General features: G+C 39.1%; 2 protein-coding genes across 2 annotated transcripts in view; one reads left to right on the top strand and one right to left on the bottom strand.

Moving 5' to 3' along the window:
• Positions 1–16,216, bottom strand: part of supt5h (SPT5 homolog, DSIF elongation factor subunit) — a 42,108-nt gene extending 25,892 nt beyond the window's left edge. The window contains exons 1-14 of the mRNA XM_044353583.1: positions 16,080–16,216; positions 15,783–15,887; positions 14,279–14,435; positions 14,034–14,102; positions 6,590–6,601; positions 6,379–6,448; positions 6,049–6,117; positions 5,401–5,466; positions 5,279–5,309; positions 5,082–5,150; positions 2,005–2,256; positions 1,584–1,673; positions 1,421–1,491; positions 938–1,043 (exon numbers count right to left, since the gene is read on the bottom strand). Coding sequence (XP_044209518.1) covers positions 938–1,043; positions 1,421–1,491; positions 1,584–1,673; positions 2,005–2,256; positions 5,082–5,150; positions 5,279–5,309; positions 5,401–5,466; positions 6,049–6,117; positions 6,379–6,448; positions 6,590–6,601; positions 14,034–14,102; positions 14,279–14,435; positions 15,783–15,869 — 1,149 coding nt within the window. The 5' untranslated portion in view covers positions 15,870–15,887; positions 16,080–16,216. The remainder of the gene's footprint in view (positions 1–937; positions 1,044–1,420; positions 1,492–1,583; positions 1,674–2,004; positions 2,257–5,081; positions 5,151–5,278; positions 5,310–5,400; positions 5,467–6,048; positions 6,118–6,378; positions 6,449–6,589; positions 6,602–14,033; positions 14,103–14,278; positions 14,436–15,782; positions 15,888–16,079) is intronic.
• A 916-nt stretch (positions 16,217–17,132) lies between these two features.
• Positions 17,133–19,102, top strand: triap1 (TP53 regulated inhibitor of apoptosis 1). Its single transcript, XM_044355197.1, has one exon. It carries the CDS (start codon positions 17,259–17,261, stop codon positions 17,481–17,483), a length of 225 nt encoding a protein of 74 aa, XP_044211132.1. The 5' UTR covers positions 17,133–17,258; the 3' UTR covers positions 17,484–19,102.
• The last annotated feature ends 4,193 nt before the right edge of the window (positions 19,103–23,295 follow it).

Here is a 23,295-nt window from a genome sequence, read left to right as displayed (position 1 = left end):
ATGGCAACAGGTAAATAAAAAGCAGAGCCTCCATTTTAATCCTGTGGACATAGAGATATTAACACATTTATCTTAAAAGAAAGAGCCTGAGTCAGAGCAAAGTTTTTTTTCCAGTGTTGCTCGTTAATTCATCATTTACCAGACTTGTTAAAGTGGAATCTGACTGTGAATCAGGTTGCAGCTACATTACATTTTAAATATATTTGTTCAGCTTTTATCTGACGGACAAAACACTTGAGGCAGCGACTGAAGATGAAAAATATAGTTATAAAGATTTTAAATATATATATAGATCAAAGACAGAGAGACATGATAAAGCTGATAAAGCTTATAGTTAGGGCCGACCAGGCTCGCCTTGGATCAGCCCTTAGTTATGCTGCTATAGGCCTAGACTGCTGGGGGACTTCCCATGATGCACTGAGCTCCTCTCCTCCTCCTCCTCCTCCTCTCCATCTGTATGCATTCAAATAACGTCAATGCATGTCACTAACTTTGCTTCTTCCCCAGAGTTTTTTGTGCTTTCTCATCTCGCAGGAAACTCTGGGTTGCAGGCCGAGCCTTCGCGGTCCTTCGCAGTCCTGTTGGCATCCTTCTCTGGCTATTGCTGCTGTTATTCTGTCCCACCCCCTCCTCCCCCTTTCCCTCTTTCTTTCTCTCTCTCAACCCAACTGGTCAAAGCAGATGGCCGACCACCAAGTGCCGGGGTCTGCTTGAGGTTTCTTCCTGTTAAAAGGGGAATTTTTCCCTTATCTTAAATTAAAAGAGATTTAGTTTCACTAAATACAGCCCAGTATTAACATAATAAAAGGGGTTCCTCAGGGTACATTCTGTTGGGATCTGAAAAAGTTCATCTGAACTGCTTCAGTCTCTGGATTAACTCGGGGGCGGCTAACAGGGATCCAAGTGAGGAAAGACAGTGTGTCCAGTATAAACTCACCACAGCAGACATTGCAAAGCTCTTGAACAGGAATCCTTTGCGGCTGTAACGGTTCCCTTCAAAGATCATGAAGTCTCCATCATGGCTGACCTCCCCTCCCAGAGACCTGTCAATCAAATATTTATTTCAAATATTTGTCAGACGCACAGCTAAAACCTCCAATTATTGTGTTCTTCTGATTTTGATGTCTTTAAAACAAAGAGCAGAAAACCTCAGGAACGTGTTTCAGCTTTTTTAAAAATATATTCTACATCAGAACCGAGTTCGGAAAGAGATGGGCCACATGTCCTCCAAGATATTTAATATCCAATCTTTCCCAGATATACATCTACCAGTAGTACAACCAATATTCATAATGATCCAGACTGTGTAAATTATTATATAATAGACTTTACTGATACAAGTCCAGGAACCACAACAGTCCGTACTATCTTCTTCTTTTGTAGTAGTCTTTTGTGTGTGTGTGTGTGTGTTTCTGTTTACCTGATCTTCTCAGCATCAAACAACCTCTGAGCAGGTCTCTTGAACTTCTTCCTCTTAGCGAACCAGTCTTTCTACAGGACAGACAGACAGAGGGGAAGAGGTGTAAATCAACTATCAATACAGTGTATGAGAGATATTGTGTGTGTGTGTGAGATCATCCTACCAGGCTCATCTTGGCCTTGATGCGGTCCAGGTCTATCCGAGGGATCATCTTTAGGGAGATGGTGTTCTGACTCGGCTCCACGTAGTCAACCTGCAGAGCGAAGAAAACACAACTGGCATCAAAACCAACAATTATTTTTCAATTAACTGATAAAACATTTAGTCTAGAAAATAGTGAAGAATGACAGACTCCAAGCTGATGTTTTCATATGTCTTGTTTTGGCATATAAATATAGTATGTTACGTTATTGTGTTGGGTTATATTTATATTTTTGGGGAAACAAACACAATGAATTAACTGACCATCAAGCTCTTAAAATATTCCCCAAGTTCCACATATTTTTCCTGCGCTGGAGATCATTAATATGTCACATGTGAATGAGAAGGTTTAGACATTTGTTAGCTGTGTTTTCAGTCAGTACCTGTGCGATGTCGTCCTTGTACAGGCCTCTCTTCAGTCGGACCCAGGATTTGGGCTTCAGGTTGGTGACCTCTTTGACGACCTTGAGGACGTCCGTCATCTCCTTGATGGGAACCATCTGCTGGTTCCAGAAGCCCATCCTCAGGTTGCCGATGCCCTCGATGGCCGCCTTGACATGTGTCTGCTTGTATGACTCCACGTAGATGTAGCCTTTGACGTGATCCGGGGCGACCACGGACTTGATCTGGAGAGGCTGCGAGGCGAGGATGGAGGGGAGGAGGAGGAGCGGATGTGACAGTTACAACTGTGTTTATAAAAAAGCAGGGAGGGTCAAACTTCCTGGAACCACTTCTACACCAAACACCGGTGTTTGTTTCAGAGGCTCGTCATCATCATAGTGACTTAAAATTTTATTATCACAATCTTCCACCATAAAAACAAACTAAGCAGTAGGGCTGTAGTCAACCAAAGAAAATCTTGGTCAACTAATATCGTAGTCGGGGGGGGTGATGTAACGGGACAGAGTGCACAGTAAACTCGGCAGTCACACATTTCTCTGTTCTGTATTTCTCTGTTTAGCATCTTCAGGTTATGCTAACCTATTGTTGCTAACTTTGGAGCTAACCTCCTTCACTTTTCCAGCATTTGGGGAAACAACCGACGTGACTTTTTAGCATTTATTAACTGACACACTGTAGTCTGTACTATACATTTACTGCCAGACTGACAACTTACTACTAACCTTTTCCTCTGCTCCGCTCGCATCCACCGTCACTTCTCTGTCCCTCGCTCTTTCCCGCTCGCTACGCAAACATACTCCTTAACGGAGCCACGCTACCAGTGGTTTCCCAGGCAACGACAGAGGTTGACAACACCAGAACAGCGCTGCTCAGAGACTCTCAAACGCTACTAATTTCTGAATGAATGGATATCAATTTGGAAATCAAATATTAAAAAATATTTTTTTGGCCTGGCGGGGGTTCTCGTTGTGTCATTATGGAGAAACACTGATTCAGTAAACGTTGAGTACAGTTAGACCCAGCAGTCTCCATTAAATTGGGCGAGTTCAAAGTTGTGAAAACAACGGGGGTGTTTTGAATACACCCCCGTTGTTTTCACAGGTAATTTGTTAGTCTGACCCTCCCACCGCAGGAAATAATGGATTAATCCTGGAAAGCTGTTGATGTAGCACTTTTCTCCTTATGAAAGTAACACGGAGATTATTCGACCAATGAGAATTTAGTCGGACGAGAGCATATCGACCAACTAATCGACCAGTCGACCAGCAGGCTACAGCCCTACCAAGCAGAACTGTCTCACTAAAGACACAACTCTGGATGTCCTCAATTTAAGACATTCTTGGTCCAATTATAGTCAAAAGGTGCTTCTCATTTGTCTTAAATGTCTCTTTGTTTCCCCTCATTTGCATCCTAATTCATCCCACTTAAACTGAGCGGAGAGATGTAAAGACGAGACGCAACAACTCTTCATGTCAGCCTCTTAGTTGTAATTAAACAATAATTCTGTTGATTTTCTATATTTTTTTCTTATTGTCAACAAATCCCATCAAATCCAACAATGAACTGATCTACTAATAAGTATTGTGTGTGTATCCAAAGCCTGATAGATCTTATTCCTTCGTTCACTAGTTTCAGTCTGAGCTGTTTCTAAAGAAGCCACAGTAAAAATGTATAAATATGAAACCCAGTGCAGTGTTGTGACTCACTGCGGTTTTTAACAGTTTCTGGGCAACAATGGAGGTCTACAGCACAGAGGAGCATTGATACACACACACAATACTTGTTAGTAGGTCTGTTCATTATTGGATTTGGATCTAAACATGAGATTAGTTGACAAGATGAAACACATACAACATTGTCTTCTTCTTCAAGAGTAGGAGAGACAGGAAATTTTTAACAGCTGCTAAAATACTGACCTGGCAAGTGAATACTACCACTAAAACATAATACAGCCATTCCCACAGAAGCTGTAACCTGTGCAGTTTGTTTAACTTCTTCCTGCACCTCTACCACTGACTCTTTGTTATGACAGCAGGTCAACAGTATGTGTCAAGTTGTTCTAGTTACGAATCTGTAATAAACACTGTTTTGGTTTGGTTCCTATTCAAATTTTGCAAGTTTAGAGTGCATAAGGGCTTAAAACATTATGATAGAAGAAGTTGTTGCAACAGTTTTTTGGGTTGATACTATTTGTTATACAGATTTGGTACGAAATTTAACCATTTTGTTCACTCCAGAATTGATAAAAATGATCCAAAATCCTTCCAAAATACAAAATTAAGACCTCATGATGTTTCTTTCATGCTGTGATTTAGTATCAAAAACTTTTGACATTTGGAGATTTCTGTAAGAACTGCATTTTTCAGTGATTGGATGGTGAACATTCCTGTTCTGGGAATTGTTCAGAGACCCCCTTATTGTCAGTGTACAAAGGAAAGCCAAACATCCTTTGAATGACCACAGTCTCTAGAGTTGGTGGTTGTTTCACGAAGGTCTGATTATCCTTGAAGTCACAATAACTATGAGGACTAACATCTTCACACAAGGATATAATCAGGCTAATTGGATCCACGAGAGTCTCAGCTTTCCAGTCAGGGACCCCAGTATGCAGAAATATTCAAAAATGTTGAGAATAAGCAAAAAATAATTAATTTATACAGCATGCAAAAAAACCTGCATGGGATTAGGCATGTCTGTAAGTCGGGGAAACTCGTGAGATTTTGGATCATTTTTATCAATTCTTGAGTGGTCAAAATGGTTAAATTTTAGCACCAAATGTGTGTAACAGAGAGGATACACACCTTACACCTGGTATCCCGATGAGGGAAAATATGGTTTAACTTCTAGAGATAAATAACGAGGCAATCAACTCACAATTAAGCAGCAACAAAGACATCCAGTGTGACGAAATTCAATGTTTTTGAGCCTTGTTAGTGTTTTGTGTGTGGGCCACATCTTTAAGTGATCAGAATCAAAGTGAATAGTCAGAGGAACGTACCTCTTGACTCTGAAATAACAAACAACACTGACCGATTCATTCAAACAAGTGGTTTCTTACTGTGTCTGTGAACTGGTAGGCGATGAACTTCCTCATCAACGCGATGGCCGTCGCCCTCTCCTCTCCGATCTGAAAAGACAGGACACCTTGAAGAACGGTGTGTGTGTGTGTGTGTGTGTGTGTGTGTGTGTGTGTGTGTGTGTGTGTGTGTGTGTGTGTGATGCTTGTGTATGTGAGTGAGCTGAGAGGACACGCACCTTACACTTGACCGTCCACAGATTGGGATCCCTGATGACGACAAAACACGTTTTAAAAACTTTTAATCTATATAAACTTTATCATTATCTTGCGTCTGATTGGTGGATGAGTGTTTACATACTTGACCCCAGGAAGTAGTTGCTGCTGGGTGATGTCGTCGGAGAGCTCCTCAGACCCTCCGGAGTAACTGCACACCACAGAAGAAGAAGAAGACGAAACAGGTTTCAAATATCTTTAGATTAACAGCAAGATGAAGCTTCCTGATCCTTCTTTTAGCTTTTTCTTTACTTGTTTCTCATGTTAAGCTTAAAAAGTAACAGAATCTCTTTGTCGTTGTCGTTTAAGCTCATTCTCATGTTTTGTTTTTTTTACACGTGAATGTTTTTATACACATCTGTCTACAATTCAGCTAAAAACTTAAAAATGTCCACAGACATTTTGATGAATTTCAAGAGAAATTTCTAAGACCATCACTAATACTGACTCTTTTTAAAACACAGATGGACAACAGAACAGGCGTTAAAGGTATCGGATTCACACTTTAATAGGTGACTTATGTGCTGAAAAAAAGTTGTTGTAAACTTTGTAATAACTCAAACGGTGTGGATTTAATAAGCCCTGTGAATGTTTTTATACACGTGTATAATGTTGATACACTGCAGTGTGTCAACATTGGTGTGCTGCAACTGTTGTTATCTATTAAGAGTTCATAGAGGAACCTGCGGGGCGGGGGCGGGGAAGTTCCAAGAGGATGAATAAAGATACTCACTGCTCTCCTGCTGAGGATTTTGCATATTTTCTCATGTAGTATTCACCCAGTGCCTCCTCTCTGGAGTCCCTGTAAATACACAAAACACACACACACACACACACACACACAGTCAGCCAAGGATACACAAGATGTTCAGGAGGATCATTGTGGAAATATGTTATTTTGACTTTGATGGATATGTCCTGTTTCATGCTTCAAGTGTTTCTGTTTCTGTTTTGAACATGTGTTTCTTGGTTTCTTAGTTTTTTTTTTCCTGGTGAATATGTGGAAAAGTGTGTTATCTAACTGACTGTGACGTTAACAGATGAGATGTTGATGCGCTGTTACCTCCAGAGGTTCTGCAGCCTTCTGGACCCAGAATGATCCTCATCCAGAACCACATGGTCGATGTTGGACACTGACAGGAAGAGGCGGGGGACAAGCGGAGAAACGAGAATATTACACTCGTTTTTTTTGTTTTGTTTTTTTAATATAAAACAATTTTTAAAAAATGGAATAATTAATGATTGTGACTGCTGAAGGAAAAGAACAGACTCACCTTCAGCCTCTTCTGCTCAGGACCAACCAGAGAGAGAGAGAGAGAATGAAAAGAGGAAGAGGAGAATAAAAGAGCAGGAGGAGGAAGATTACAGACAAGCAGAGAGACGCAGTAAAAGGAGTTAAAAGGAATAACGGAAGAAAATGCCAAGAAATCAGAAACAAAAAAAAAAAAAAAGGAAGAAAATGAACAGTGGAGCAGATACAGAGGAAAATGAAGAACAGGTACAAGAAGATTGTGGACAAGAAAGAGGCGTCGAGAGGAGAGAAGAAACAATAACAACAACAACAACAACAAAAAAAAAAGGGATTAAAGAGGGGGAGGGGAAAAAGGAGGATGAGGAGGGTGAGAGGTAAAGACAGAAGCCAAAAGACACAGTCATCAGGGCAGTCAGGCAGCAGCAACACAAAGCATGATGGGAGAAAAAAACAAAACAAAACAGAAAAAACAAACAGATTAATGGTGACGGTACAGCACAGAGAAAGCATGGAGGCCAGTGAGGGTTTCAATGTGGTTTCAGGCGACAGACAGTAGAAACAAAACCAAACTGGCGCTAAATGCTGTCCGACAACACGATTAGAACGCTCACAGAAACTCCAGATCTGTAAGACTGTAATGTTTGTACATACGGCATGTGTGCTGCTGTTTTCTGGTACCTACTTCCTTTGTCGGAAGTGTATTTTGAAAAGGAGGCTGAACAGTCCACATTTAAGCAAAGTACAGTCCATGTTTATGTAATTTTACCTGCGGTCAGGAGCCCAAAATGAACATTAAAAGCTGTTTTTTCTTGCTGTAATCATTCCTCCTGTTCATACTGACCATTAGAAGATCCCTTCATAATGCACTAACAATGGAAGTGTTGGAGGACAAAATGTATTTGAAAGTTTATCTTCAGCGTCCAAATGAGTCAAATCGAGTAAACAGAGCACAAAAAGTAAGGAAATCTGTGTTTGGTAGATTATTTCTTTGTTGTAACAATGCCTTAATAACTCTTATATCGTTGGAAAGCCTGTTTATTTTCCTTTTAAATGGCGCCACGTTTGTAAGGAACGTTTGTGGGATGAGCAGCAGAGCTGAGTATGCGGGTTACGCCCATGAACAATTTGCCAAATCTTCTCTGATTTGGGAAATAAACAGGCTTTCCAACAGTTTAAGATTTATTGCAGAGAAGCATCGTTACAACAAAGAAATAATCTACCAAACACATATTTCCTTACTTTTTGTGCTATGTTTCGATATCTTTCAACGTCACAATCTTTTTAGTGCCATAGTCCCTTTTTTTTTGTTACTATACTTCCACCTGCAGCTCAACAGTCCGAGGAAACACAAAGAGGGAATTTGATGCTAAAAAAAAAGACTGTAAATGTGTCAGATATCCACTTGATATGACTAACTCAGACTGCTGAAGCTGAATAGAAGCTTCACATCAACTTTTAAATGCATTGAAAGCACATTTGAAGGATCTTTTAATATCCAGTATGAACAGGAGGAATGATTACAGCAAGGAAAAACCTCTGGTTTTGGTGTGTTAATGTTTCGTCATGACCGGGCGTATGAATCAGAGTAAATAAACCAATAAAGTGGAAACTACTAGTGCTGCCTCAAAGATACTAACTAATGATGTGCTACTGTTGACTAATGTTAACAACGGTGCATGTGTGAGGTGTCAGCAGCTGGTTAGACCAACAAGCCTTTACTCACCATTACAACAATAATAGAACAGATTTCCATCAACATCTGGACACACAACACGCACCAGCTTTGATTTTGTTTCTACTACGTTTCCGCCTGTAGTGATGCTATGCATTACCATGTGCCACATAAAAAGCTTCAATCACATTCGTTAGTTCAGAGAAATAAAACAAAAAAAACAAACATGACAGTCTTCTACCAGGCAGCAGGGTCGGGCAAATGGTCACACTTGGTTCTCTGAAGGTGGAATTACTTACCACATATCCAGATTAACGAACACTTACAGCTCTTCTATTTAATATCAAACCTCTGACACTCCACTTCCTGTATTTTTTATTCTTGTGGCTACATTCAGACTACACTTCACAAAACAATCAATCATCTTATCTGGTTTAATCCAACAACAAAGAAAAAAAAGAGATAAATCTCACTTTAAAGTGTCTGAACACTTGTTATAAAGATGTGTGTAGCATTTTAACTTTAATAAGAACAATGATTTGTAGATACTGGGATTAAAAAAAAAATGGAATGAACTTCCATGGCCAATTAAATGTCATAATAAAAGATAAATACTGTTGCTGTTCAAGAAGCCAATAATGGATTTGCCCTCTGTGCTTCCTCCTGTTAGGCTACACACTCACAAATACAGCTGTGCTGAGATGAGGTGGGGGTTAATACATTCTGACATATAAAAAAAAAAAGTATAAACAGCGATATGGATTTCATTCAATGGATGAAACTGATATCCCATTCAGTTTATAGGAGTACACATGGATATAAAAAAAAAATGAAGATCAGAGCAGAAGAGTATCTGAAGTAGAATTACCGTTAACTGAAGAGGACATGCATGACAGAGAGGAACACCAATAAGACAGAGAGAGTTCAGTCAGACAACACTGATGTACAGAATACAGCTCAACCTCAAGCTATACAGGCTCTTCTACCTACAGCAGCTCTACACTGAACTGAAGTCTGCACAACCTCAAATCACCTTCCAGACTTTTAGGTACAAAAACACAGTTTGATAACAGGATAATGCTCTACAGCAGTATATTACCCAACATGCCAAACCAAGAGAATGAGTGATTTTATTGTTCTTCCTTCATTAGGTCATATGTATTTATCTGAAACTCGAGGGCTTTGCTGGTGCTGCTCAACATCTGTCTTTGTAACATCATCTTAGTCGAGGGATTTTCAAACAACCCTGTGTGGTCCACAGGTCTAAGTTACTGTGTTCATTTGTCTTTAGAGCTCAGTGACAGAAACAAAAGGAAATTTTCTAAACGACCTGTCTCAGATCAAATGTGATGATTTTATTTCCTTCCTGACACTCCAAACATTTTTAAACCATTTATAGAGGAACTTATTCATAATACTAGAAGTGGTCTGACAAACGTTTGGTCATTTATTTATTTTTGAGTCACTCGCCCACATAGATCTGCTCAAACACGCAGAAGAATATCAGTGATGTGATGATGGATAAATGACACTTTCATTTTTCATTTCATTAGTCTCATGACTGTACCATGCTTCAAGAACATCAAAAAGGCTTCTCACTCAACTTCCTCTGCTTTTTTTTGTGTGTTTTTGTTTCCTGCTTTAGCTTCGCTGCCGTTTAAATTTCATATCGCAGATTAATGGACCTTATCGAGCCGTGAGACACAGTCTGACCTGAAGTGACCCGCACTGTATAAATTAACAAACAGGCGGTTCACATCAGGACTTTGTGACTGCTGCTGCTAAAAAAAAAAAAGAATCTTTATCTGTGCGCTGATGTGTGATGAATGATCCTTCCAGACTGTTCACAGTCTACAAGTCATGTACACTTGACTTCATTGTTTGCCAAAGAACACTTCAGATGTTTAGATGCTGACTGGTTTCTAATCTCTGTAATTACATTTTATGATACTGAATTGAACTGAAACTTCTGGGAAACAGCTTGAGACTATTATTCAAAGCTGCTCGGAAGACTTAAATGCACGTTTAAAAAAGATAAAACAAACAAACAGAATGGTTTGGTGAGGTACTGGCCTCAGTAAACAAGACAAAATATGCAAAGAAAAAACAGAATCGTTTTTTTTTTTTTTTTTTTAATTGGAGGATCAGGATCCAACAGATGATAGCTTGTGACTGAGATTAAGTGGTTTTAATAGCTCTTCTAAATATTTATTAAGTTCCACCATAAAACACACACACACACACGAGTTCAGATCGTTTCAGCCAAACCACTGATGAGTTTTATTCTAGTCTCTGAGATCTTTCAAAACATCGGAGATTAACGGAATTTAATTTTTTTGGTGAATGTAGGTCTGTAAAAACATATCATCTCCCACACAGATATCGACTGTCCTATCGACTCCCATACAGAGAGGAGAGAAAATATGACCCTTATTTATTTAATTAACTATTTCATAAATCATTTGAAATATACCCAACACTAATGCCCACATGATACTGGACTTATTTGATACTTTACTTTGAGAATTATTAAACATGTTTTATTACAAAACCTTTTTTTTTTTTTAAACTGAATAAAAGAAGCCAAAGTTCTCAAATGTTGAAAGTGTCTGAAACACGAGCAACCGTACAAGAACTCTGCTGGAATAAAAAGAGTCTAAAATCTGCTAATTTAAAGCAGGAACTTCCTGATATAAAGAAGAAGAAAACGAGATTCTCAACATCAGCTTTCAGTACTTGAGTGGTTGATACTTTTTGTTACAGACGAGGTTCAACACTGAACTCAAGAAACCAAACGACGTTTTACTTAAATCAGCTCTTAAACAATTAATCAACCATCAACACTGATCAGTGTGCTGTGCTGCTGCCACCGCCACAGCACACTATCAAACAAGACTATTATCATTATTACATTATATTGCTGTATTGTTATTATTATCATTATTATTACTATAATAATTATTGACGCTCTCACTTTCTCTTTCCTCCCCTCCTCTCTCTCTCTTCTTTTCTCACTTTCATTCACTCACCCCCCCCCCCCTTCCCCTTTCCCACAATCAATCAATCCATATTGCTTAGTTGCTTTCTACATTTACTACCTTTTTCATTGTAATATGTTGTCATTGCTGTTGTTTGTCATTATTTTTGTTTGTCTATCTGCTTGATTTGTCTTTTTTTTGTTTGTTTGTTTTGTTTTTGTTTTGTTTTGTTTCCACTATGTCTTGTCAACAGTATCACCAATTAAAAAAAAAAACTGATCAATCTTTTATGGATTAACTCATCAGGTGATTGATTGACTGTCGGATCCTTTCAGCTTTACACTGAGTTCTCTGCTACTGTTAATAATATTTATTTATGGATATAAACTTTACTAATCTCAATCACTTATATCATCTTTGGGATTTTTTTTTCCCAATTACTTTTCAATTCAACTAATATTTTTATTTAAGATGACATTAAAAGATAAAGAGACTGTAGAGAAACGCTCACTGAAAAACGTGACTGTTGTCTTGTTTGTGGGTTTAGCTTCTGATAACTGGTTCCGTTTTGGATCCAGTTGCGGGTGAAATACCTGAATTCCTGTTTAGCTTTTGAGTTTCAAAGTTTCACGTCGTCCTCGCTCTTTGTCATTGGTAAAGAACAATATGCAGGCAGCAGCTGCTAAATTCTAAACAGCTGGTTATATCAGAGATGTGTCGCTATCAAATTTTCATGCTACAATTATCTTATGTTGTATGTAAACGGTATCATAAAGATAATCGACAACGTTTCAGGAAATCCTACTATTAGTGCTAAATTACCGCTAAATGACTTCATACCACGATCACATCTGATATCATTCACTGAACAGCATCTGCACGGTTTAAAGCACTTTTGTTAGACTCAAGATAAAAAAACAACATCAAAAACAGTTAAATTAAAGTTACTTTAAAGAGGCCATATTATACCCTTTTTACACAAGTTATCACATTTTCCCCGAGGTCTTAATAAAATCTGTCTGATGTGCTTTGATCAAAACATCACAAGGATGCAGAACCACATCCTGTCTGAACAGCCCGGCTCAGAGCGGCAGGTTTGAGAGCCACCTCACCCCCCCTTCTCTCTTCTGCAGGCTGTGCCAGTCGTTATGGCGACTACCGAGCGAGAACCTGGGAGAAACACGGATGGCGGCGGTGCAGCAAACACACCGAATGCCTCTTGTTACTTGCGTGATTTTAAACGAGGGATCATTTGTGTTTATTCGCCACCAAACAGCCAGCGAGCAACAGCAGGCACCAACCAGCACAGTGATGTTACTGAAGCTCAGCCTCAACTAACCCCAAATTAACTTCGATTTTGCTGTGATTTAATTACAATAAACAGATCAAACGGATATCGAAATAACTACATCATGATGCTGACTTGTAAAAAGTCTTGCTTTGTCAGATCTGTCCGCAAGACGACTAGCAAACAACTTTTACAATGCTTGTTTTTTTTTTTTTAATGGAGTTCAGATCCATCAGGGCTATGCTAACATCGTAGCTGCTCCACCCGAACTCAAAATCATATAAACTCACCAGCATTTAAGATGTTTATTTTACTAATGACAGCAGCTGAGGTTATGTGTGACTCTAAGCTTTAGCTTAGCTCCAGTTAAGCTGAGAAGTGAAATTCAAGATAAATCCACTTAATCCCAAAAAGTATATATAAAAAAAAATAATAATAAACCCCTCCTGCTGATAAACAGCTCTGGATCAGAGAAGAATCAAGTATCAATTCCTCCAGAAGATGAGACAGCAAAAAAAAAGATGGCGGACCTCCGGAAATTTAGTGGGTGTGGAGACTCAGATAGAGACATGGAGCCCCAAGTGACATAAGAAGGGGCATCAAATCTGAATGTCTTGTTGGATCACAAGAGTACAGAGCAAGTCGGTCCACACCACACCGACTGGGTGCTCTTATTTCACAGTTTGTGTGTTAGTGGGCACATCAGAGACCCAAATATACAGATATGAACAAGTACTGAAAAGATGAGTTTTTTTTTTTTTTATATAATATGGCCCCTTTAAATGCAGCTCAGTTTCTCATAGATTCATATTTTGGAAATTAATGAATTTTTCCTAATATAATTGGTTGATTTCTAGTGTGCAAGAACTTAATCTGCTGGGTTTTAACAGTTATACGTTTTTAAAAAAAGGCAGAGAAATTTGAATATGAAACCAGATATACTGGGCTCTTACAGGCTACTTGTGGCTAAACAAAATAAACCTGCTGGTGTAGACGGGACAGCTGCTGCTCTGTGTTCACGGTTTCCTCTGAAAACGGTCGGCGGTATTAAGCATGTCTCAGAAAATGAAAAATGAAACTGTTTGGCTGTTGTTAATGTTTCTTCTATGTCTGAACTCGAGCAGAGACTGTTAGTGGGAGAGGCACCACTCTGTCATGATCCAGCTGCTGTAAGATTCCAGCTGTTAAATCAACATTTCACATCTGCTGTTCACGTTGAAGCTACTGTTCCTGTCACAAAACAAAAGCTCATCTTTTAATTTTTAGTCATATTTAACTTAATTCAGTGAGTCATCTGAAAGGATTCCTTATACTGCGGTGTTATAAAGCCGTTTTTCATCCAGTCAAGCATCACCACCATGCTGTGTAACATAGTAACTGCTCATACACGTCTGTCAGCACAGTTTTAAGAATTTCCAAAAACCCAAAAAGCCGTCATCTCACGACAGTTTGGATTGTATTTAACTTGACTTTTGACCCACATAATACAGCTCTCTTCATTCCCTCTGAAAAGTTTAAAGATCCTCACCTTTCTCCAGAATATCCTCAGCTCCATCCTCCCACTGATCTTCCTCATCCTCGTACTCATCGTCCACATCTACAGACAGAGAGGAGAGAGACAGATGAATCAGAGACAAGAGTTTTCAACCTGCGTCGAAGCTCCTTTCATCTGCCGGAAAAGCAACAGAAGTCTGACGGAAAAGAAAATATAACGAGTTCAAAGAAGGATCAACAAGATGAAGCAGAAACAGAAGAAGAGCGGTCTGTTCGTACCGGCTTCGTCGAGGATGAACCCTCCGTGTCGCGGCTTCTTCCTGGGACGGTCGTCGTCGTCCTCTTCCTCCTCTTCGTCGTACTCCTCCTCATCCTCCAGGTCCTCGCCCTCCTCTTCTGCTACCTTGTCACTTCCCACTGGGCTGTTTCCCTCCTCCTGGTCAGGGAGAGAGACGGTGTTGTGCTTTTAACACATTTCTCCTGCTTTCTTCTTTTTTACCCTCAATTTCTGTTATACTTCGCTGTCACCTTAGAGCATTAAACACATCTCTCTAACAAACAGTATATAGACCACAGAGACTGTAACTATCACTGACAGCAGAAGAACAAAGCTAAGATTGACTGTCCTAATACATTTTTTTTTTGCATACAATAAACACTGAATTATTTTATGTCTCTTTTTAGCATTTTACAAAATTATGCGGTGGATGGAGTTAAGCTCAGACCTGGGGGTGAAATTATACTTTAAGTAAAAGTAGCTTACATAAATATTATGAGCTTGATGTAGTTAAAGTATTGCAGTAAAAGTACATAAGTATTATGAGATTGATGTAGTTAAAGTATTGCAGTAAAAGTACATAAGTATTATGAGCTTGATGTAGTTAAAGTATTGCAGTAAAAGTACATAAGTATTATGAGCTTGATGTAGTTAAAGTATTGCAGTAAAAGTACATAAGTATTATGAGCTTGATGTAGTTAAAGTATTGCAGTAAAAGTAGTGGTTTGGTCCCTCTGACTGATATATTATTATATATGACATCATTAGATTATTAATAGTGAAGCATCAGTGTTAGAGCAGCATGTTACTGTTGTAGCTGCTGGAGGTGGAGCTAGTTTACACTACTTTATATACAGTTAGCTAGTTTAGTCCAGTGGTTCCCAACCTAGGGGTCGGGCCCCTCCAAAGGGTCAGCAGATAAATCTGAGGGGTGGTGAGATGATTAATGGGAGAGGAAAGAAGAAAAAACAAAGTTCTGATACACAAATCGGATCATTTGAACATTTATTGAAATGAAAGCATGTGAGAAGTTTAGAGGGAAAAATCACTATTTGGTGGAGCTGTTAACAACTCATAGACATGTGAAATGTGACCCCGACTACACACTGCTTTTTGTAGGACGTCAAAAGCCAAAAAGGTTGGAAACCACTGGTTTCATCTTTAACAATGTGTTGTATTTTAAAAGCTTGTTATATTATCCATTGTGTCAAATCTTCATCTGAAAAGTAACTAAAGCTGTTAAATAAATGTAGTGGAGTAGAAAGTACAATATTTCCCTCTGAAATGTAGTGGAGTGGAAGAATAAAGTAGCATCACATGGAAATACTCAAGTGAGATACAAGTACATCTATATTGTGCCTAACTACAGTACTTCAATGAATGTATTTAGTTACTTTCCACGGCTGTAAAACACCTGGTTAACGGTCATCCTGACAGTGTTTACCTGCTTTCATCGCGTTGTTGAGCACGGTGGCGGTTAACACGGCTAGCTGGCGATTAGCTTACCTCATTCTCCTCCACTTCCTCTGCCTCTCCATCGCTGCTACGCTCACTCTGGTTGTCAGAAAAGTCGCTGTCGTCGCTGTCAGACATCGTGTAGCTCCGAAGTGACTGCAGCAGCGCCGAGAGAGAAAAAGCACATCACTAAAGTTTGAATCAAACGCAGTTTCACAAGCTAAAGCTAACGCTAACAGTCAGTGAGGCCTAGCACAGCGAGCTAATGTTAGCATGGATGTTACGCTCCAAATATCCACAACAGCTACAATTGAATACTACCTGATGGGTTCCGTCGGTGTCACTTACCTATTTTTAACTCCTGCCTCGGTTTATATCTTTCTAGCTGTGAAATAGGAGTAAATATCAGCTTGTTTCGATTACTCCAATATCTCTGACGTCTTCTTTGAAAACCGCGAGATTTCCGAAATCTCGCGCGGATTCGGATAGCGAGTAGGTCAACGGTGCAGAGGTCTTACTCCACCTCTACCTTTTGTAAATTGCAGATTTCTTATTTTGTGACTACATTTTAAGATCTAAGAGACTTTATTGCCATTTGCACAGGCACAGGGAACATGTACATTTGATTTCTCGTGCAGTTCACCCAGTCATTAAAAATAATAATAATAATAATAATAAATTTAAAAAATTAAGTTAACTAAAATAAAGAAAGAGTGGCAAGGTCTGAGACATGTTACATTATCTACATTTGTTTACATTAAATTACATTATATTTATATTCATTATTTTCCTCCAAAAGCTCCACATAATGATGCTACTAATAATAACTAATCAATGCTGTTTATGATAATAAAAGCAATTAGTAATTATTATGTATTTCTTGTTGATGCTCTCACATAGGTACTTCTTTTATTTTAACTTATATCAATATTTACAAGCAACATTTCGACAAAAGTCAGGTGCTGAATCTGTATAAAAATAATCAATCAACTAATCCATTCATAAAATGTATTTATTTATTCATTAAAATTTAAAATTAAAAAACTCAAAACACATTTTGACCAAACTGTACTTTGGGGAGTTTCATCTTTTTGATTATTTTGTTTTGTATGTTTTATCTATCTATCTATCTATCTATCTATCTATCTATCTATCTATCTATCTATCTATCTAGCAGAATAAATATAATGTTTAACAATAATATTAATTAGAAAACACAGCTTTGGAGCCCGTGCTGTCTTTGCTGTTATTTTTCCATCTCGAGTTTTTTTCAGCATCAAACATAAACCACGAAGTTCAGAAAAAAACATAATCGAGTTTGAGATTCATCTGCGATCACTGAGTGATTCCTCTTCTTAAGACACTATCTTTGATGCGTCGTGACGCCCGTACGTAAACGGCGCACTGAAACCAGCCAATCGCATCGCGCGGTTCAAGGAGAGTCACGGAGTGTGCGTCTGTCTGTGAAAACAGTGAATATCGTCCATAAATCGTTTCTCCGCGGAGTACAGGAGTTGTCTGTCGGACATGAACAGCGTCGGAGAGGCTTGCACCGACCTGAAGCGGGAGTACGACCAGTGCTTCAACCGCTGGTTCGCGGAGAAGTTCCTGAAGGGGGACCGGAGCGGAGACCCGTGCACCGAGAGCTTCCGGAGGTACCAGCGCTGCGTGCAGAAGGCCATCAGGGAGAAGGACATCCCGGTAGACGGCGTGGAGTTCATGGGCCCCAACAAGGACAAGCCCGAGAGCTGAGGCACAGACTCGCAGACTGGTGATCAATAAACACGACAAACACCCCGGGAGTGTCTACGAGACCAGTGAGCATGCGCAGAGGCAGAGATGCTGCAACACGCAGTGACGATGAGGAGTGAGGAACACTTTTAACTTTAATAACGGTGGATTTATGGTTTAAAGATCCCCTCCGGACATAAATACTCTGCTTGGAACAACAATATCTCATATGGTTTTTCCACAAAAAAGTATAATTACCACTTTAAAAGCAGCATCTTCTCTCTGATAAAATTTAAGAATCTCTGAATGTGCAAATATTGTTCATTTCTGAAGTTTTCCTGCCTGTAAAGTCCATTCTCAGTGTTTGTGCACTGGAGCAAGTTTCCACATCACACATGTAAGCTGAATATTGGACCAGGATTGGCTCCAAACCATATGTGATGTCACAAATCCTGCTGGTGAGCCCGCCCCTAAAATCCACATTTTCAATGAACCCCGGAGAAACTTTCCACTTCCAGCAGATGAATGTGAAAACAAACAGGTACATATTCTGCACAGAGAAGCTCAAACATGCAGAAAAACATGTTTTTGAGTGGACGGGGGACTTTAACCAGCAACTCCTGGAGCAGCTTTGCTTTTTCAGATCTGATGCTCATATATTTAATTTGTGATCATGATAAATGTAGGCTGCTTGTAGAGCTGAAACAGCTGCTCAATGTGCAGAAAACTGATCAGCAACATCTTTCATAATGGTGCATTTGTTAAAGTCACTTCTGCCTCTCTGGACGTTGGACGTCACCGTAGGGCTCTGGGAAGTTGTGATAACAAGCTCCACATGATGCTACTAATTATAACTTATCAATATTATTTATACTAATAAAAATAACTAGAAATGATTGTGTATTTCTTGTTGATGTTGAAGGTCAGTTGGAAAGCAGCACTGCTCTGCCACTGTACTGATTTAACTGATTGGTTGGCATTTTTTCTTTAATCTTGTCATTTTCTTTGTAAATTTTTATTTTAAAACATATTTACATGTCTGTTCTCAGTTTCTAATTCAGCGTTTCCCCTATAAATGTGTGATATAAAACGAGCAAGTGCGAGTTGCAGAAAAGCGACGGTGAATGTGAGCGAAGCAGAGGAAAATATGAGCAGTAATTTGTCAATCTGGGAGTAAATGTACAGTACAGATGACAGTGTGTCATTTAATAAATGCTGCAGGCTCTCAAGATCAAGAAAAGTGTCATCTGTTGTTTCCCTAAGTGCTGGAAAAGTGAAGGGGGTTAGCCCCAAAGTTAGCCATAATGAGTTAGCCTAACCAGACCAGGTTCACTTAAGGTGGACTGACCTTTTAAGGAGCACCAGCTATTCAGTTTCACAGTTTAGTGTCGATTGCAGTCGCTCCTAAACAGAGAATGGAGAAATGTCTAGTTGCTGAGTCTCTCCCGAGTTTTGCTCAGTACCAGCATCCCACTGCTACCACAAAGCAGTCAACCTAGGGGAAACACTGTCATTTATTTTCTAGTTCATTTGTTCATTTCAACTGTTTGTGCACATGTGTAAACAAACATGTCAAACTTTCACTGGAGTCTTTTTGTGTTGGTGATTATAAAAAATAAGTTGTTGCTGGCGAGACTGCACTCTGTGTCCTCTGATTAGGTAAGATTGCTTCAGAATATTATCTTGTTGACATCAGAACGTCCCCCTCCTCAGTGTTTCCATGGCTTTAAAACATTTAGAGATCATATCTGCTTTGAGGAACACCCTGCACTGTGAAACTCAGAGGACAGGGTGTTGTTTTAGTAAATTTACTAATATGGACTATGCTAATATGACGGTGCCATGAAATACTAGAATTCAGCTGTGTATTAAATTAAGTATGGATCACGGGTCAACTATGATCCATTGCAACCCTACAACTGACATCAGCATGCTAACCAGCTACGCCCAGCCTGTCCTGTCTTGTAATACCACTTTGTACTTCAAGGGTGACTGTAGCGCTCAGTCTAACATCAGAGCAAGAAAAGGGGCACTGCCCCGAGCATGAATGCATTATGAGAGCTGGATATGGTGCCACCCCTCAGCCTTGCTTCCAATTGGAAAAATACCCCTGCAGCCCAAAAAGCATTTCAAAGTTCAAGTTTTATTTGTGCCAAGTGGGCAATTGGTAGTGCAGCAAGCATAAAAACACATGGCAGAACATAAATATGCCACAGAAACATACAACAGTTTACGTGGACAAGTAGGTATCCACCATAACCCTCTAAGACATCGGCATTCCATGCAAATCATCCATACAAATATAATGTACTGCCCCTCAATATTAATAATTGTCACAGTCTCTGTATCATCATCATCATCATCATCATCATCATTGTCATCAACACTGAAGTAGTGGGCTAAACAACAACAGCAGCAGTTCCTCTTCCTGCCAACAGCACTAAAGGCTTGAATGGAGATGGATGAAGGAAGTTTTGCAACTGTTTTTTTTTGGCTATAGAGGCACTCAAATGTAAGCCAGATGGTAACAGCTTGTACTCTGAGCTAAGAGGATTCCTTCTGAAGGAATGGTCATGGCTTTATTCATGGCAGATATTCAGTTGGTGTTTCATCCCTAGAAGAAAACCTGGAAGCTAGAAACTTTTCTGGCGTATGCATAAGGGGGGAGTGAGTCTGTGCTTTCTGGTGATATGCTGCCCAATATTTGTTTGGTGCATGTTTCAAGTCTGTCTAAAACAACAGTCAGGAGCCCAAATGAACATTGAAACATGCTTTTATTGCTGTAATAATTTCTCCTGTTAATCATAACCATTAGAAGATAATAATAATAATAATAATAATAATAATGCATTTAATGTACTGCACTTTTCATTCACAGTGAATGAAGTGCTACAGCATTAAAAACACATAACATATGACCATAGACTGTAAAAAATAATTGATGTAGCCACGGTGACATCACCCATTGGTTTGTGGACTCCCACTTTGAAGCCTTGAGTTTGAATTTTGATCATCACCATCTTGGATTTTTGGAGACAGAAGTGACCATATTTGGATGAGTGGGTGGAGCTGACCCTAATGCTAGCTGCTAGCTTGGTTAGCATGGTGCATTTACAGTCTATGGTTAACTATGATAATGCTAATGCTAATTTTCGCAAGTTCAAAACAGGTTTCAAACCATTAAAACAAACTAATTATTGCGAAAAACTGAACATAATAATAATTAGAATCAGGTGTGTTAGAGTAGGTAGATACATCAAACATGCAGGGCAATAGCCCTCCAGGAGCAGGTTTGGTGACCACTGTTATAAGTGGTATGTTTTTTTTGTTTTTTCAAGGCATGTGATTGGGGAATCCTCCATGAGCAGATGGCAAAGCAGCAATACATTAAGCGCCTCTCTTTCTGTCTGATGACTGCATCATTGAGGTGAAATGTCCATGGTCAGCCAGAGCCAAGACCATCCTACAGGCAGCAGAGAGTAGGGACTTTTTTCTGGAGTTGGATGAAAAGACTGCTTCCCTGAGACTAAAACAACCTCATGATTACTTGCATCAGATCCAATACAACCTACACTTGACCGGAGTTAATTGTATGAACTCTTGACCTTGTCATCCTGCCAGTGCTCAAAGATCCAACGTGGGCTGTTGACACTGACACTCTGAAAACATTTTATAAGGAGTGTTTCCTTCCAAACAGTGTGTCGCAGTTGTAAGTTAGCCCTCACATACCGCTGAGAGTCCAATACAGTGCTGGAAAGTAACTAAGTACATTTACTCATGAACTGTGCTTAAGTTCAATTTTGAGGTACTTGTACTTTACTTGAGTATTTCCATTTCATGCTACTTTATATTTCCACTCCACTACATTTTAGAGGGAAATATTGTAGGCACAAAAATACAAGAAAACTCCAAGGCACTCTCGTTTAGAACAATTAAAATGCCTTTATTGTCATGGCATGGTCACATAGACTTTTAAAACAAAGCTCTGACGTGTTTCGGCATTGAGCCTTCGTCAGGGAGTCAAACAGAACACCTGCCCTTTTTCTCGTGGTGTTCCACCAATAGAAATCTCCCACTTGAATATGGTGTTGTGGCATAGAGAAGGTGTAGACATATACAAAAAACTCCAGCAGATGGCTTCGTTCTGGTCCACAATGTTCATCAAAGCTGAATTAAAGAGCAACAACACAATACAAACATTGGCAATAGTTGTATAAAACTAGACAAAAAGATGTTTACAAAAAAGCAGTCAAATCTAGGTCCTCATTAAGGCCTGGATGTTCAGTAGCCTGTAGTTTGTCAATCCAAAAGGCTTCCCGTTGGTTAAGTTTCCTTTGTCTGTCACCTTTTTGTATGGAAGAAGGGATGTGGTCAATGCCAAAGGCATGTAATGTGGATAAATAGTGTCTAGCCATAGGATAGTTTACATTCCCTGTGTGAATGGCATAGTTAAGCTAGTCTGTCCTGTAAATGTCTTTTAGTTCTTACAATGTAAAAAACTTTGCAACTGGGACATTCTGGCCTTTATATAACAAATGAAGTTTTACAATGAATGAAATGATTAATGGTGAACTCCTTCTGAGATGTAAAATCCATAAATGTCTAGGATTGTATTACATTTGTGCAGCGGTTACAATGGATCCGTTTGTAAGACCCCTTGGGTTTTGGACCCAACCATGTTTGTTGGGTGTTTGGTTGAAGAATGTGTACCAGTTTATCTGGTAGAGCAGGAAATCTCCTGAATGGAGGGAAATATTGTACTTTCTACTCCACTACATTTATTTAACAGCTTTACTTTTCAGATGAAGATTTGACACAATGGATAATATAACAAAGTTATGTTACATTGTTATGTTCTCCTGTTTTATGTAACATAGGACTGTCGTGGGAAATCTTCAGATGAGCCAATAAATCTTCAGGTCACCCACAACTTAGTATTAAACTCAAAACTTACAAGAGAAAGACTCAAAAAAATACACTGGAAGCTGGTAGAGTTCAATGTGAATAGGTTTACTCTGCATAAAGAGCAATACAAAGAAAACGGAGGCCTTGATCGTGGGATAAAGAACCTAATGAGCGATGAGGTATTCATGAATGATTTGAGATTCTGAAATTTTGTATAGAGATTAAACTGTGAAGGGTCACAATATGAATAGTATGTAAAGATCAACATCTGCACGTGCACTTACTCTGCATGTCCTTTGAATTGATTTGGACAGTTATAATAAATTAAGTTTTTGGCACTTAACACAGTAACATGTTTTTTGACAGGTAAAGATTTCTTGATATAAAGAAGAGTAACATTTTTTATCTGGTATTACTTTTTAGTAAAAGTTTTCTGCAAAACAAACAGGTAGAAATCAGTTAAAAGAACAGGAGGATGGGAAGACTTTTTCAGTTTACAAGAATATGCATTTATCTCAGTGGACTTCATTTCATGTCAGTATGAAAAATAAAACACATGTAACATATCCTTAATCTCCTCATGACAGCATACAGTCTCTGGTTTCCCTGGTTTAACTGCAGTTGACTCATGGCCACTGGGAAACTGTCCTCCACATTTTTAACACACATTGACAATCAATTTTGTGGAGAATAGGTGTGCCACGTCCTACCGGGACTTTTTCTGTTTTTTGGACTCTTTGTGTTTTTGTTCTTTTGACTTCCTTGGTTTTTGTTATCCTTCTGATGCCCTCAGACTTTTTCTGTTTTTAGTTGGACTTTTTGAGGGGCTCTTTCATTTGTGTTGCATTTGTTTCCTGGTTTTGGTTTTCTCTGTTCCCTTGTGTGATCCTCCTGTGTTTTTTGTGTCACCTGTTTGTTTACTTTAGTT

Source organism: Thunnus albacares, chromosome 6 (genome assembly GCF_914725855.1).
Source record: "Thunnus albacares chromosome 6, fThuAlb1.1, whole genome shotgun sequence".
In the NCBI taxonomy this organism is placed as follows: Eukaryota; Metazoa; Chordata; class Actinopteri; order Scombriformes; family Scombridae; genus Thunnus; species Thunnus albacares.
The sequence above is the reverse complement of the archived record's forward strand: the minus strand, read 5'-3'. Positions and strand labels throughout refer to the sequence as shown.